Source organism: Dipodomys spectabilis, unplaced genomic scaffold, assembly GCF_019054845.1.
Source record: "Dipodomys spectabilis isolate Male_0828 unplaced genomic scaffold, ASM1905484v1 ptg000017l, whole genome shotgun sequence".
Taxonomy (NCBI): domain Eukaryota; kingdom Metazoa; phylum Chordata; class Mammalia; order Rodentia; family Heteromyidae; genus Dipodomys; species Dipodomys spectabilis.
This window is the reverse complement of record NW_024870694.1, coordinates 10351120-10368085: the sequence shown is the minus strand read 5'-3', so window position 1 is coordinate 10368085 and position 16966 is coordinate 10351120. Positions and strand designations below refer to the sequence as shown.

The 16966-nt window shown below is 46.7% G+C and overlaps 1 protein-coding gene across 2 annotated transcripts; it reads right to left on the bottom strand.

Moving 5' to 3' along the window:
• Nucleotides 1-679: 679 nt before the first annotated feature.
• On the bottom strand, nt 680-15306 carry Nrros (negative regulator of reactive oxygen species). 2 transcript variants are annotated; one of them, XM_042669882.1, is made up of 3 exons: nt 15217-15306; nt 3475-3595; nt 680-2808 (listed from the first exon to the last, which is right to left on the bottom strand). In XM_042669882.1, the coding sequence occupies exons 2-3, from the start codon at nt 3580-3582 to the stop codon at nt 838-840; spliced, it is 2079 nt and encodes a 692-aa protein (XP_042525816.1). In that variant the 5' UTR covers nt 3583-3595; nt 15217-15306; the 3' UTR covers nt 680-837. The 2 variants fall into 2 exon arrangements, with proteins under 2 accessions (XP_042525816.1, XP_042525827.1); XM_042669893.1 differs by having other exon boundaries at nt 680-2804.
• Nucleotides 15307-16966: the final 1660 nt, after the last annotated feature.

Genomic DNA, 16966 nt, shown 5'->3' with positions numbered 1-16966 from the left:
GGAAGGAAGGACAGGGAGCTACCTGGTGTAACTTGAGAGGCTCCAAAAGTCTTGCTGTATAGGTGCTGGTGGTTCATGCCTGCAATCCTAACTACTCAGGAGGCTGAGATCTGAAATCATGGTTCAAAGCCAGCTCAGACAGTAAAGTCTGTGAAACTCTAAGCTACAATTAACTACCAAAAAGCCTGAAGTAGAAGTATGGCTCAAGTGGTTGAGTGCTAGCCTCAAACAAAAAAAAAGCCAATTGAGAGGTAAGAGTGCAAGGCTCAGAGAGAGAGAGAGAGAATATGTCACTAGAAAAAAGAATAAACCCAAGATGCATTTGATTTTGATTTTAAAATATTTATAAGGCATATATCTTTTATTTTCATAGAATGTAATTTAATAAATATTTTAACCAGACAATGAGAATGGATAGTTATGGCTCAGAAAGAATAAAGGATGGAAATATTTGAATTTTTAATTTAACCCCCAGCTCATCAAACTTGACCTCTAAAGGGGCCAAGAATTGGTGGCTCATGCCTGTATTCTAGCTAGTCAGGAGACTGAGATCCGAGGATCAGGGTTCCAGCCAATCCAGGCAGGAAAGACTGAGAGACTCTTATCCTCGATGAACTCTTAAAGAGTTAGAAGTAGAGCTCTGGCTCAAATGGTAGAGCACTAGCCTTGACCAAAAAAATTAGGGATAGAACCCAAGCCCTGGGCTCAAAACAAAACAAAATGGGCACACACAAAACAAAACAAAACAAAATTTGACCCCTGCAGCAGATCTTCAAGTCTAGCTGGGAAAGCATCCTTGTATGCACAGATGAAATATCTGACCTGGCATGTTGTGGGTCAGTATATGGAGGACCAGTGACAGCGGCTTTTGATTAGCTGAAGCAGAGGCTTCTTGAAAGTGAGGAAGATGATGGTGCAGGCCACCAGAAGGGTGAGACAGCTGGGGAGAAGGAGCACAAGGTAGAGCAGGCCCATGTCCACCTGCTCCCACTTACAGATCTGGGGCCTCCCTCCGGGCAGCTCCATCACGCGAACAACCTTGGAGGAGAGATTGCAAGTGACCATAGCCAAATCAGCAATGGCCTCTAAGTGCTCCAGGGCCCCCCACCCATCCATCCCACAGCAGTCATATGGATTCTGGCTGAGGTAGACAGTCTGCAGACTCCTCAGGAGCTGCTCAGACACAGCCCTCTGGGGAAAGGCGGTGAGAGCGTTTCTCCGGAGATCCAGAGTCTGCAGAGCCAGGCTACCCTTGAACTTTGGAAAGCTGGCCAAGGAATTTCCGGACAGATCCAAGTGTTTCAGATTTCCAAACCCAGAGAAGTCCAACTCTGCCAAGCCAGAACTAAGGCTCACATTTCGGAGGGACAGGACCTGCAATGTGGGAGCAATATTCCAGAGAGGGGCAACAGTTCCATTCAGAACCCCCCAGTTGTTGGATAGATCTAAGTGAGTGAGAGAGGTTCCCTGGAAAGGGCAGTCTTGTAAGGCCCTCAGCCCACAGCCCTCCAGAGAGAGACTCTTTAAAGATGTCATATTCCTGAAATCCACACAGCTCGTGGTGCCTACCCAGTCTAAGGCAGCTGGCTGGGGACACAGTGAGATCTGGTTGTGGCTCATGTCGATTGTAGTGATGTCACTGGCATTGGCAAAAAGGCCAGTCGGGACCCCGAGGAGCTGGTTGGAGCTCAGATTGAATACCCGAAGGTTCCTCAGGCAGCCGATGAGCCCTGGAGCCAGGTGTAGCTCTGACAGCTGGTTGTGGCTCAGATCCAGCTCGGTGAGTGCTCCTGGGGGCTCATGTTCCCGGATGTGGAGCCTCACCAGACAATTCTGGTTGAGGTTTAGGTGGGAGAGGGAAGGTGCTTTCTTTAGGAAGCCATCTGGCAAGTACTGGAACTGGTTCTGGCTCATGTCTAGGATGCGTAGCGCTGACAGGTCACCAGAGGCAAATTCTTCCCACAGGCTCACTGTGGTGATGTTGGTCACATTTCCATCCACAAGGAGGAACTGTGCCACCATCTCCTGTGGCGACGAGGTGTTGTACAGGTCCCTGTAGAAGCCCATATTGTTGTCCCGAAGCAGCAGGGTATGCAACTTATTGCACTGGGGCAGGAGAGGAAAGAAGAGTAGCTGGTTGTGAGACAGGTCCAGCAGCTCCAGTTCGAAGGCTGCCTCTTCCCTGGCCGCCAGGAACCACTCCAGGATATTATAGCTGACGTTAAGGAACCGCAGCTGGGTAAGGCTGAAGTCCACGATGCAGGGTAGGTTGTTGTAAGCCAGGTTGAGGCGTTGCAGCTTGGTCAAGCCATCAAAAGCACCACCTTCAATCTCAAAGATGTAGTTCCTCTGCAGATCCAGCTCCTGGAGAGACTCCAGGCCCTCAAAGACAGACTCATCAAGCCTCATGAGGGTATTCCTGGCCAGGGATATAACCTGCAGCGAGGAAAGATTGTGGAGCATCTGGGCTGCCATGTCTTCTGTCAAGGAGTTTCCTGACAAGTCCAGCCTCTGCAGCCCAGGCAGGGTGTGCAGAGCAGCGCCTGTCTCTTTGTAATTCTCCCACAGGGAGTTGTCACCCAGGGCCAGGCTGCGCAGGTGGCCTTGCTCCTGGAAGGCGTGGCGGCCGAGGCGCTCTAAGAGGCAGCTGTGCAGGCTGAGGCTCTCCAGGAGAGGGTAAGGCTGGAGAGAGTAATTCCACAGGGTTTTCAGAGGGTTGGTATCCAGGATGAGCATATCAGTGTGGGACGGGAGGTTGTTGGGCACTGAAACAAGGTTCTGCCCTTGGCAGTCAGCAACTCCATCTATCTAAATCCAAAAGCACATGGGTCAGACATGGGTCAGTGGGGAGGAGACCATGGAGACAGAGGTCTATATAGAGAAACAGAGTTCATTTATTGGGCTGTCTCAGCAACCACTTGGAATGGCTCTATAGATGTGTGTGTGTGTGTGTGTGTGTGTGTGTGTGTGTGTGTGTGTGCGCGCGCCACTGATGAGGCTTGAATTTGGAGCCTTAAGCTCTTATCAGTTGGTTTGTTGTTGTCATTTCACCAGGCTGGTACTCTACTATTTGAGTCATACCTCTACTTCCAGTCTTTTGCTGGTAAATAAGAATCTCATGGATAAGAATCTCATGGATTTATTCTGTCTTGGTTGGCTTTGAACATGATCCTCACATTCTCCACCTTCAGAGTAGCTAGGAGCTACCAGCACCCAGGTAGATTATTGTTGTCAATGATCATTGTGTTTTTGATGCTGGGGATTAAACCCAGGACTTCACACTCACAGAGCACAAGGTCTTTTGCTGAGATATGCCCTCAGCCCTAGAGCTTATGATTTTAGAATAGGATAGGAAATGGTCTTTACTTTCATCAAAAATAGTCTCTCCTGGATTGACAATCCCTTACCTTTCCAAGTGAACAAAACCTTGGAGGACAGAAGCAACAGAAAAGTCAGGGTCAAGGGGAAACTCACCAACTTGCAGCTCCCTTGGGAAGCAGCTGTGGCTGTCCTGCTTCCGTTCCTCCATTCCACAGTCAGGAAGTAAAGACCTAGACAGAGCCAAAGGGGCAGCAACTCCATCTCAAGGGCAGCACTGTGGACAGAGGATAGGGAAGAAGAGAGTAAGACAAGGATATCCCAGAAGGAGGCTTTCACTGGGAGGAGCCAGTTCCTAACTATGTCTGGCCTTAGAGGCCCACAGGTGCATGGAGGTGGCAACCCACAGATGATTTGAATACCTCAATTTCTTTCACTGAAACCACCCACAAGAACTCATTTCTGTGCCGTTTGATGAGCTCCGTGCTGAAACTCCAATGAGAGTGCAGCACAGAGAAGCAGGGGACTGAAGGGACCAGCACTCCAATCATCTAGAATTTTGCATCACCTTGGAAGTTTTTCCCCTCTGGTTTAATTCTGCCCAGTACATCCTGTGAGCTGGATGAGCTGGGTGCCAGCCGCTCACACCTGTAATCCTAGCTATTCAGGAGACTGAGATATGAGGATTGCAGTTCAAAGCCAGCCCAGATAGAACAGTCTGTAAGACTCTTATCTCCAGTTAACCACGCCAAAACTGGAAGTGGAGCTGTGGCTCAAAGTGGTAGAGCACCAGCCTTGAGCAAAGGAGCTCAGGGACAGCGCCCAGCCCCTGAGTTCAAGCCCTACAACAAAGTTAAAAAAAAAATGAATGAATGAGCAAATGAAGGGTAAACTGGGAATGAAATATGAATTGAAGCCTCTGGTTCCTACAACTACTAATTATTTCACTAACCTGAGGCTCTAGAATGCCATAGATCTCATTGATTAACTCATTTGAACATAAACATACATACATACATGCATGCATGCACACATACATACATGCATATATGTGTATGTATGTATGTATGTATGTATGCATATGGTTTGTGCCAGTACTAGGGCTAGAACTCAAGACCTCACTTGCCTTTTTACTCAAGGCTTGAGGTCTACCACTTCTAGCTTTTTGCTAATGAATTGGAGGTAAGAGTCTCAAGAGCTTTTCTTCACAGACTGGCTTTGAACAGTAATCTTTAGATCTCAGCCTCCTACATAGGATTACAGGCATGAGTCACCAGTGTTCAGCTTAAAAGTGAAAACAAATTTTTTTTAGCTGTTCCTGGTACTTGAACTCAGGACCTGGACACTGTCCCTGAGCCTCTTTGTGCTCAACGCTAGTGCTCTACCAATTGAGCCACAACACGACTTCCAGTCTTTTCTGAGTACTTAGTCAGAAATAAGAGTCTCACAGACTTTGGCTGGCTTCAAACCACAATCCTCAGAACTCAGCCTCCTGAATAGTTAGTATTACAGGTGTGAGCCACTAGCACCCATCTTTGAAAAGCACATTTTGATGTTTTCCCTGGCCAGGGTAAAAAAAAAACTGAAGGGGGGTGCATATGAGAAAGCAATGTAAAAAAAAAAAGATTATGGCTATGGTATAGTTATTGACCCTTTTCCTTGGCAAGTGTTCACGGGACAATAGCCCTAAAAACTGAAATTATATAAAAAATTATATAAAAAATTATATAAAAAGCTGGGCGCTGGTGGCTCATACCTATTAATCCCAGCTACTCAGGAGGCTGAGATCTAAGGATCCGGGTTCAAAGCCAGCCCAGGAAAGAAAGGCCCTGTGAGACACTTATCTCAAATAAACCACTCAAAAACTGAAAGTGGCTCTGTGTCTCAACTGGTAGAGTGCTAGCCTTGAGCACAAAGAGGCTCAGGGACAGAGCTCAGGCCGTGAATTCAGGCCCCACAATCATCATCATCAACAACAACAACAAAAGCATATGCACAGCTCCTCTAAGCTGAGAGGAATCATAAGGGAAACATTATTCCCCCCACTATCACATTTTTACAGGGAACAGAGACCCAGAGATAAACTGGCCTCTTCAAGGATCCAGTTTAAAGTCAGGCATGTGCTTCAGGCCTATAAACCCAGCTACTCAGAAAGCAGAGGTAGGAGAATCAAGACTTCAAGGCCTGCCCAGGCACTGTTAGCAAGACCGTAACTCAAAAATAAAATAAGGGTTGGAGGTATGGTTCAAGTGGTAGAAAGCTTAGATAGCATGCATGAAGTCCTGGGCTCAGTCTCCAGTACTGAAAAAGAAATCTCTCTGCTTGAATTCCAGAATGAAAAACTGTAATTTCTCTCCTCGTAGGTACTGCTGAACTGACTATCCTCTTGTTACAAGGGTTGTGGCCTAATGTCATCCAATTGAAGCTCTGGACTCCTCAGAGTGGGAGAGAGTGCCTGGCCCAGCATTCCATCTGCCCAGGCCTCCTTGATACCCTCCTCTCAGTGAGGACCATGGTCAGCTCCACAGTGTCCTCCCTACCAGCAGCCCCATACTCACAGGCCTCCACACCTAATCCCGCCCCACTCACAGACCTTTCTGCTGACACCTGCAGCCTTTTCTTCTTGCCCCGCCCTCAAAGTGAGTTTGCCCATCCTGACAAGGTGATTTTAACTTCCTGGCCAGATCTGGATTCTTGCCTGTGAAAACAGACTAACAGAATGGTTTAAGTGCTCCAGGAGAAGTGGAGATAGGAGAATGGCCAGAGGAGACTGGCCCTAGGCATATGGATGAGACTCTTTCTGAAGAAACGTAACTAAAAGCGAAGGACTAGAATCGTGTCAAGTGGTAGAGCACTTACATAGCAAGCACAAGGCCTTGAGTTCATCCTCCAGTCTTGGAGGAAAAAAGAATAAAGCTAAGCAAAACCAGGTAAACCAACCACTGCCTTCAACTCAGGCCAGATCAGTGCTCCTTAGCTCAGAGACCATTTCCAATTCAGTATCATCAGTCCTGACTTGACACTGGAATTCTGCCCCACCCCAGGCCCTCCTTCTTCTGCACCTGTGCAGGAATTATTACCTCATGGCCAGTCCAGGGCACAGATGGCAAATGCAAAACCATATGGACTCCTGTCCCCAGTGTCCACCCAGCATACACCCACACCCCTGAAACCCTGGGACCACTGCCCACTTTGAGATAAACTAGCCAGATTTAACAAGTGCCAGACACCATTTGAACAGCTGATGCACTAAGCCTTGCTTAGCTCACACTCACATTTCACTGGTATCTCCCTCGCTTGCTCTCTATCAGGCTTGAGCTGGCACATGCTGCTGTAATTCTGATCTTTCTAGAACAGCCACTCTCTATGCTGACATAGCAAATGTCTTCAGGAGAACATAACTCTTCTGATTGGAATGCTAGATCAAGATGGACTCACACCCAAAAGTGTCATTTGAATTTCTAGGTCACCAGGAACTTTGTGGATTTTAAATATATTACCTCCTTCCTACTAAACTAAGTCAACCAGCTCAGAAAGTTTACCACACATCCAGGAGTGGAGTGTCCAGGGAAGATTATGGAATTTCAGAGTTTCAATTCTAGTTTGTTTCCTTTGAGTGATTTATGTAAAATCCTCAAGCCTCAGATAATCCTTCCATAAATCAAGAATAACAACTAGACACCGAGTTTTGTAGGAGTCTGGTATTATAAGCTATGTAAAAGTGCTTTGTGAACTATGAATAGTTAACAGTATCCTAATACTTCGTGTGCATGTATAAAATTAGAATGATAAAACCTGTTAAAATTATTTTAAAAGGGAGAAGGAGAAGAAAAACTAGTAGAGGGGATAAATTTAGTCAAAGTTTGTTATGTATGTATGGAAATAACACAATAAAATCCCTTTTTACAATATTTACTAATAAAAAAAGAGAGGAAACAGGCACTGTGGCTCACACCTGTAATGCTAGCTACATAAGTGGCTGATGGCTGGGAAAGTGGCTCAGTGGTAGAGCACTTGCCTTGCATGCCTGAGGCCCTGGGTTCGATTCCTCAGCACCATATAAGCAAAAAGAAAAAAGCCAGAAGTGGCACTGTGCCTCAAGTTGTAGAGTGCTGGCTTTGAGCATAAAAAGGCTTAGGGACAATGCCCAGGCTTTGCAAACAACAACAAAATAAGTGGCTGAGATCTGAGCATCAAAGTTAAAAGCCAGCCCAGGCAGAAAAATGTGAGATACTCATTTCTGGTTAACCTGCAAAAAGCAAGAAGTAGAGGAGTGGCTCAAGTGGTAGAGTGCCCATCTAGCAAGTTCATTTCCATGTGTTCAATCCCAGCAATACATACATACACACACAACACACACACACAACACAACACACACACACACACACACACACACACACACACACACACACCTCAAAACAGCAACCATTTAGGTCAAGAAACAAACAATCATGTAACTACAGAAAATGTCCTCAGAGTTATGGCACAGCAAAGGATCGAGGATCAACAGATGGGTACCAACTCTCATTGGAAAATGCCATTGTTCCCCTGTGTACATAGGATGGCTTCCTGCTCACCTCTGTAAACTGTTACTACGGCAGCAGCTGCTACTGGGACAGGACTAGAACCACTTCACTAAAGGAAATACTAGCAAGTGTTATACATATATTACCACCTAACTGAGAATTTCCTCAAAGCTTTGAAAAAAGTGGCAGGGATGAGAGGTGTTTACAGGTGGTGTAGGGGGGCACTTTCAGAAGCAGGGTGTCCCTCCCCACAACAATGGCAATGTGTGAAGATGAAGTGAATAAAGACAGAGCTACAACTAGATAGAGAGTTCCAGGAGAAAGCAAGTCTGCCTTTGTGCAAATGTAAAATAGCATACCCCACCTGGATCTCAGAAGAAAGGAAGGGCAGCTGGTCAGAGGCGACAGACAGGGAAATGGAACTCCACTGTTGACTTCAAACCACTTCTACTACCAAGAAACATAGAAAAGCCCCAGGTAAGCACCTTTGATCTCTGATTCTTAGCAAAAGTTAGCATTATTTCAACCTTCACCAAAGTTCAAACTTAGCATCTCTGGAGGTAAGAGCACCATTACTTTTCTGCCTCTGGGGCCAAGATCAAGTTCAGAAATGAGGAGCACCACCCCTACAGTCCCCTAGAAAAAATACATGCCCTGAATCCAGGCATATGGGCACTCCAACACATGCAGGTGAACAATGTCCTGCCAAATTAGCCACTTGGATTCTTCAGGAGTCACTCTTGAGCCAGCAGTTCATGCTTGTAATCCCAGCTACTCAGGAGGCTGAGATCTGAAGATTGGGGTTTGGTTTGAAGCCAGCCTAGACAGGAAAGTCCATGAGACTCTTATCTCCAATTAACCACCAAATAGCCAGAAGTAGAGCTGTGGCTCAAATGGTAGAACACTAGTCTTCAGCAATAAAAAAGTTTGGTACAGCACCCAGGCCCTGAGTTCAAGCCCCAGGATTGGTATAAAAATAAAATAAAATAAAATAAAAATTTGAAAGTGTGTCTCAGCAATAGAGAGATTTGTCCCCCTGATATTTACCTTTTCCGTGTCTGTATTTTTCTTCATATTTAAAGTTTTGTATTTTTAATTTATATGAAGGCTAGTTCCAAAAGGGTAGAACTAATCTGTCATAACATAAAAATTAAAATATATGCCATAATCACAGCCTACTCAATATTTTTGAAGTAGAGAATTTCCTTTTGTTGTTGTTGTCAGTCATGGAGCTTGAACACAACACCTGGGCGCTGTCCTTGAACTTTTGCACTCAAAGCTAGCACTCTACCACTTTGAGCCATAGCACCACTTCTGATTTTCTGGTGGTTTGTTGGAGATAAGAGTCTCACAGACTTTCCTGCCAGGCTGGCTTTAAACTGTGATCCTCAGATCTCAGCCTTCTGAGTAGCTATGATTAAAGGCGTGAGCCACCAGCACCCTGCAAGAATTTATTATAGATACATAAAAATGATACTATCAGGGGCTGGGAAGGTGGCTCAGTGGTAGCACGCTTGCCTTGAATGCATGAGGCCCTGGGTTCGATTCCTCAGCACCACATAAGCAAAAAGAAAAAAGCCGGAAGTGATGCTGTGGCTCAAGTGGTAGAGCGCTAGCCTTGAGCTGAAGAGCTGAGGGACAGCGCCCAGGCCCAGAGTTCAGGCCCCATGACGGGACCAAAAAAAAAAAAAGATACTATAATGAGTACACTTAGAATGATTCTGTTGGAACTAGAGGAAAAAAGTAACACTGAATAATCAAGTCTCAGAGGTGTCCCGTCAGAGCTATCATCTGCTGCTACAGGCAGGTAGATACCCTACAGTGATACTATAATGTAATTATGATCATACTCTATCACATAGTTGTGCTACAATTAATTTATGTGAGGAAAGACAGCTCTGCTGCAAACAAGTGTTTTCATTCAAACTTCATTCTTCAGGCAAGTGTGCTTTCATTCAAATAACTATCTTTTTAAGAACAGCAGTGTTTCTAAAAAACCTAGCCCTTCTCTCTCCCTACCCCCACTCTTTTGGAGGTGAGCCCTCTCAGGCCAGAGAGATGGGATGATGTAAACTAGGTGACTCAGAGGAGGCCATGTATGCTTCCCAAGAATTGATCAAATAAAAATCTCAGGTTCCCACTCTGAGGCTAAAGTCTTGACCCCAGCTTGTGAAAGTCTGCATGGAAATAGCTCAGGCCCTGCCCTACTCTGACTGAGGTTTAAGGGTCACAAGGCTTTACTCACTCTGACTCCAAGGTTCAATGACCTCCTGCTCAACTTCATTCCTACAGGGACACAAATGAGTCAACTGACTGCAAATCTGAGCCACTATCAGTGGCTCATGCCTATAATCCTAGCTATTCAGGAGGCTGAGATCTGAGGATCACTGTTCCAAGCCAATCAGCGGGACAGGAAAGTCTGTGAGACTCTTATGTCCAATTAACCACCAAAAAGCCAGAGGTAGAGCTGTGGCACAGGTGCTAGAGGGCTAGTCTTAAGCAAAAAGCTCAGGGACAGTGTTCAGGCCCTGAGTTCAAGCCTCAGGATCAGCACCCGAAAAATAAAAACAAGGAAATCTGTTCCCATTGGGAGATAGCATTTTGCTCTTGTGTGTCTGTCTGTGGCTGGTGGACAGTCTCTAGTGTGACCTCTGTATATAAGAAGCCCACATAATCTCAGGCTTCTCAGTTCACATCATAAAGGCAAGTTTGTTCATGGTAGTCACTTCTGAGAAGGGGACCACCTGCTATCATCCTTCTTTTTTGGGGAGGAGGGGTCCCGTTGTGGGGCCTGAACTCTGGGCCTGGGCGCTGTCTCTCAGCTCTTCAGCTCAAGGCTAGCATTCTACCACTTGAGCCACAGCACCGGCTTTTTTCTTTTTGCTTATGTGGTGCTGAGGAATTGAACCCAGGGCCTCAGGCATGCAAGGCAAGCACTCTACCACTGAGCCACCTTCCCAGCCCCTATCATCCTTCTTGTTAAGAGGAAGTAGGTGGACCAGGGTAAGAGACCTGGGCCCATGTCTACTTCCTTCATTCCAGTGGTGGCTTTGGAGACAATAATGCCAGCCTTTTAGATTGTAATGAGTTATGTCAAGACTGAGGGACAAAAAGCTTGGTCCAGACAAAGAAATGTTGTGGACTTCATTTCAAGAACTGGAGGCCAAGGACTCCCACCAACTCATCTAAGGCCTGCACCAGTGCCCCTCCCTGCTTAGGGAGTGGACATGTCCTGGAATAGGACTAGCTAGTGTTGAGGCAGGATAGATTAGAAAAATGAAGCATGGTAAATAAGAGCCAGGAATTCAGAAACAATGTGTTTAGAAACATAGAAACACTATCTTCTTTGCTTTAACCCTTACACTCCTTAATAAACTTCAGTATTAATGAGGAAAAAAAAAAAGAGGAGCTTTCTCCATCTGACCTTGCCTGGCAACTGGGAATGTGGCTTAGTGGTAGAGTTCTTGTTTAGCATACATGAAGCTGATTCCTCAGTACCACATAAACAGAAAAAACTGGGAGTGGTGCTGTGGTTCAAGTAGTAGAGTGCTAGCCTTGAGCAAAAAAAACTCAGGGACAGCGCCCAGGCCCTGAGTTCAAGCCCTAGGACTGGCAAAAAAACAAAAACAAAAACAAAAACCACCCAAACATGTATCCTGGAAAAGCAAATACTTGGAAATAATGACTCCTGCTGACACAAAGTACTTCTCTCAAGGATAACGACCTGTTTTATGGCAGGATGCATCCTTTCCTGAAAGCGATACCCAACCATAATGGTCAAAATTTAAAAAGCAGGTTAGTCTTAGAGACCCAAAGAGCAAAGATAAACACTTACCTTAGAATAACTTTAAGTCAGAGTCTTCCTTTATCATATAGAGCCCTGCTGACAGAGAGCAGTGTCTCCCTTTGAGCACCCACGCTCTATCTGTCAGAGTGGGCCTCTGCCTTTCTGCTTGACTGCCTGCCTACTTGCTTGCTTGCTTGCTTACTCAATAAGTTTTCTTACCATTGTGACTAGTCTGGAAATTCTTATTCTATGATCAAAGTCAAGGACACTAACTGGGAGTCCCTGCCTCTAGAATGAAACTTCAAAAACCCTCACCTGGAATCAGTGAGTGTCACCAGTGAACAGAAACTAGTGCTGGGATAGATAAGATGAAGGGGATGGATAAGATGAACTTCTCCCATCCATGTGGACCTTTGATGCCAAGGGGACTTGAGATAATCAAGGGTCCATGGCACCATGGGTAGGGATCAAGTGATGACTGAGGCTAGCAGCCTGGAGTGCAATGAGAATGAAAAACAGCCACCCTTCCCAGCTTGGTTTAAAGAGCACAAGTAAGGACTGCTATGGGTTCTTGGGATCTGCTTGGCTTGGGAGGATGGTATTTGAGGGTGACTAATAGCTTAAAGTTCCTGCTAGGAGGTTGACTGAATGCTCACTGTGGAGTAAGTGCAAGCTCACATGCTTTACATAGAATAATCTCTGAATGATCCGGGCAAATCAATATTATCAGCCATATTGTGGACTGAGACCACACACGTAGAGAATGCACAGATGCAAGTCCAACACAATTCTGTGAGCTGTGCATCAGTTCAATCTCTATACCACCTTGGGGTACTGCCCAGGCCCTGAGTCCAAGCCCCAGAAACCACACCAGCACTAACACACACACACACACACACACACATACACACACACACACACATACACACACACATACACACACACACACACACACACACACACACACAGAAAAGATCACATGGTTTGGTTTCAGTACCTAACTTCATTTGCTGTAAGAATCAATTGATTTTTCCAACCCACATTAATTTCTCTTTCTGCTGCTAACAACTCCTCAATTCCCCTTTGGGGAAACCATACCTTTTCTTTCTTTTCTTTCTTTCTTTCCTTTCTTTCTTTCTTTCCTTTCTTTCTGTCTTTCTTTCTTTTTTATTGTTTTCATTTTGGATTCGGTATAATACACATGACATAAATTTATCATCTCAACCATTTTTAAGTGTGAAGTTCAGGGGTTGGAGGCATGGCTCAGATGATAGAGTGCCAGCCAATGAGTGAAAGCATCAGATACCAAGTTCAAATCCCAGTCTTGGACCAAAAAAGAGAAAAAAGAATGTGAAGTTCAGTGGTGCTGAGTACATACATTAAAGAAGCTGATCCCAGAAGAATCAAAGGGCACTTGCTAGAACTAATTCAAAGCAGTTACTCTCTTCCTGCCTCAGATGCCAAACACCCATGGGTAGACTACTTTATACCAAGTCCAGGACTTGGTGCAGACTGACATCTATACAGAAGAGCTGAAGAAATGAGGCAGGGATCCTGGCACATGTTTTCCAAATCTGGATCCAGAAAGCCTGAAACCTTTCAATGCCATTCAGTTACTTGAAATCCCATTGGAGTTGTGTTTTCTGTGCTTGTAACTATAACTAGCTAAGGCTGAGGATGTAGATTTGTGGCAGAGCACTGATCTAGCATGCACAAGGCCCTGACTTTCAGTTCCAGCACTGTAAAATTAAGTGATTAATTAGCTAATTAACTAATTAATTGATCAACTAACTAAACAATTCTCATCCTGAACTCAGGTTGATAGTTGCGTGTGAAGTTTTATAAGATCTAAGAATGAGATTTCAAAATCATTACCTAATCTATCCCAGAGACCCCCTCTGCCCCCTCCCCCGACAAAAGACCCATAAATCTGTCCAGTGGTTAAGCTGAGAAAAATGGCTTGTGGGCAAGTTGTATTTTTTAATCTACCAAGGGCAAAAAAAAAAGAGAAGACTTTGTCATGTTCAGTGACACATGGATGAACAGGCGAGAAGAAGAAACTTGAAGTTATGTTATAGACAAGCAATCCTGAGAAAGCCCACCCTCCCCTGCATGGGTGGCCGGTGGATCTGACCACTATGAAGGCTGCTCAGATGTCCATGCTGTGGTGGGGCATACCTGGCAGCCAGAGCCAGCTTGTGATCCACACCAGCAGCACATTCTGCCTGAGTCTACAAGACCCCGGAGCGAGAATCATTTCCCTCATGGACCTCAGAACACAGGCACAGAGAGCCTGTCCCTGGGACGGGGACATTTGGAGACATATTTGGGGCATCCTGGCTTTGGTTGACAGCCTGAGAACTACAGGGGAAGACGTTTAGAAGGTATACATGAAGTTCCGGGAGGGCACCCATGTGCTGGAAGTACTTTCTCTCTGAAGCCATTTTTGGTTATGGTTTTAAACCTAAAGACTGGAGGTTTGTTGTTGTTGCTGCTGCTGCTGTTTTGGGGATCCATAATTTTATAAGTCCACTAGGAACACTAGCAGACTTGTTAACGAACCTACTCCGGTGAGAGATCATCTCCCACGGCCAGCAGCTCTGTGCCTCACTTCTGGTAAGTAAATTGGGGCACAGGAAATTGAGCAGGGCCAGCTCCATAAACTGTAAATGTTCCCATGGCCTGCTCTTCTCGCTCCCAGTGGAGTCCCTACACTGACACCCATCTTGGGGTCTTGCCCCAGCCTCCTGCATTCCCAGCCACACAGCACGTGCTCACTTCTCTCAGGAGGCAACTGGAGCCCACAAGGGGCCCTGAGAGCAGCATTCCTTCCTGCCAGGCTCTGGGGTTTGCTCATACCCTGAGCCCTAAAACCCAGTTCCCATGGCCACACCTGAGAGCTACACAAGAGCCCAGGACCACAACTCAAAAAGTCCTGGGACCAGAACTCAGAAGGGCCTGACTCTGGCCTCCCTCTAACACTTTCTCACTGGGGATCTGGGGCTCTGTAACCCTAGTCTTCCCAAGACAGGGCTTGCCAGTGTCCTCCGCTGCATCAACATGGCCTTGAACACACATACTAGACACCTGAACACCATGTGGAATTACGTATTGTTAAATTAGGCTGTATGAAATGGGGGATTTGTAATCGATGTTGTGAGGCAGTAGAGGAGATCCAAACACTCAGCATCTAGAGTATCCACCCAGTAGCCCCAGTCCAGCTCCGGGAGAGCTCATCGTGTTCCCTCTTTGCAGATGGGAAAACTGAGGCAGAGGCGGGACTCAAACCCACGACTGATAAGGAAGCCCGGATGGCTCTCCACTACACCACACACCACCTCTTCCAGCTCTAAGTACTCCCGAGGGAGGGCTTTCCACCTACACACAGCCTGGTGCCCCAAACCCAGTCTAGAGGCCTGGAGCCTTGCAGCCAGAACCCTGCCCCCACCCACACGCCCAGGCCCCACTAAGGCTGATCTCCTGATCTCCAACCACTGTGGCTCACTGTGGCTCCAGCTCGCCCACCTGGAGAAACCCCGGGGTGCGCGGGTGGGGACGGGGGTTGGGGGGGGAGGCAATACTCACGGCTCCTGCAGGCCCAGGTGACTCCCCCGGGCGCATGGTCTCCAGGACCCCGGCCTCCTCGACAGCAGCCAGCTCAAGCTGCCTCCTTGCTCTGGGGCATCAGATTATTTTAGCACTTTGCGGAAGGAAAGGACGGAAACTGAAGTCACATGGAGAGAGACATGCTCAGCGACTCAGCTCAGGGGCTGGCAGGCGCACACAGCAGGCGTCTTAGAGGGAAGTGCAACCTGGGGGCGGCATGAGGAGGTGGGAAGGGGAAGGCTGGGGAGGGGGTGGCCTTGGAGAGAATGCGGGGTTGGTGACCTAGGCTGGCGGTGTTTGTGGTAATGATTTTCTAACCTCTTCTAGCCATGCTAAGCAGGCTCCCCAGATTTTCTCTCTTTAGTGTTTTTTTTTTTTTTTTTTTTTTTGTCGGTCGTGGGGCCTGAACTCTGGGCCTGGGCGCTGTCCCTCAGCTCTTCAGCTCAAGGCTAGCACTCTACCACTAGAGCCATAGCTCCATTTCTGGATTTTTCTGCTTATGGGGTGCTGAGGAATCGAACCCAGGGCCTCATGCATGCAAGGCAAGCGCTCTACCACTGAGCCACCTTCCCAGTCCTTGTTTTGCTTTATTATTGTTTTTTTTTTTTTCTTTTTTGGGGGTGTGTGTGTGGGAGAGGTCAGAGTGGGGGGATAGGTATGGAGTCCTGGCCCAGCAAGTCTGGAGCACCAAGCTGAAACAGACTCTTTAGGAAAGGGCAGCACACAGGGTTTTCAAGGAGGAGTCCGCAGGCTGGAAGGATCATTCATTCACTAGTATTTCTGTCCACACATCTGGTTCTTATCAGTTATCCTATGGGCTCAGCACTGGCTTACAAACAAGGCAAATGGAGATATAAGGAGTGAACAAATGCAGAGTGGTACTCACTGGATACTACGTTGAAAATGAACTATACAACTTGTGGGTGAGGATGGGAGGGAAGAACTGGGAGAGAGTGAGGGAAGAAGCAACATTGTCCAAAAAGAAATGTACTTCAGCTGGGAAGGTGGCTCAGCGGTACAGCGCTTGCCTCGCATGCATGAGGCCCTGGGTTCGATTCCTCAGCACCACATAAGCAGAAGAAAGCCGGAAGTGGGGCTGTGGCTCAAGTGGTAGAGCGCTAGCCTTGAGCTGAAGAGCTGAGGGTCAGCGCCCAGCCCAGAGTTCAGACCCCACAACCGGACCCCCCCCCAAATAAAAGAAATGTACTTCTAGTCGAGTGCTGGTGGCTCATGCCTGTAATCCTAGATACTTAAGTTCAAAGCCAGCCTGGTCAGGAAAGTTTGTGATACTCTTATCTCCAATTAACCACCAGAAAACTGGAAGGGCCACTGTGGCTCAAAGTGGTAGCCTTGAGCAAAAGAGCTCAGACCCCAAATTCAAACCCCATAACCTACAAGAAAGAAAGAAAAGAAAGAAAGGAAAGAAAGGAAGGAAGGAGAGGAAGAGAGAAAGAAAGAGAAAGAGAGAAAGAAAGAAAAAGAGAGAAAAAGACATATACTCTTTTTTTTTTTATTTTTTTTATTTTTGGTCCAGTCGTGGGGCCTGAACTCTGGGCCTGGGCACTGTCCCTCAGCTCTTCAGCTCAAGGCTAGCGCTCTACCCCTTGAGCCACAGCGCCACTTCCGGCTTTTTTCTTATGTGGTGCTGAGGAATCAAACCCAGGGCCTCTGGCATGCAAGGCAAGCGCTCTACCACTGAGCAACCTTCCCAGCCCCAAGAAATATACTC

Excerpts from the sequence above, each read along its gene's own strand:
- Nrros (XM_042669882.1), bottom strand. The coding sequence starts at position 3,582 with ATGGAGTTGCTGCCCCTTTGGCTCTGTCTAGGTCTTTACTTCCTGACT. Across the intron at positions 2,809-3,474 it reads CCCAAGGGAGCTGCAAGTTG|ATAGATGGAGTTGCTGACTG; the intron begins GTGAGTTTCCCC and ends TTTTGGATTTAG.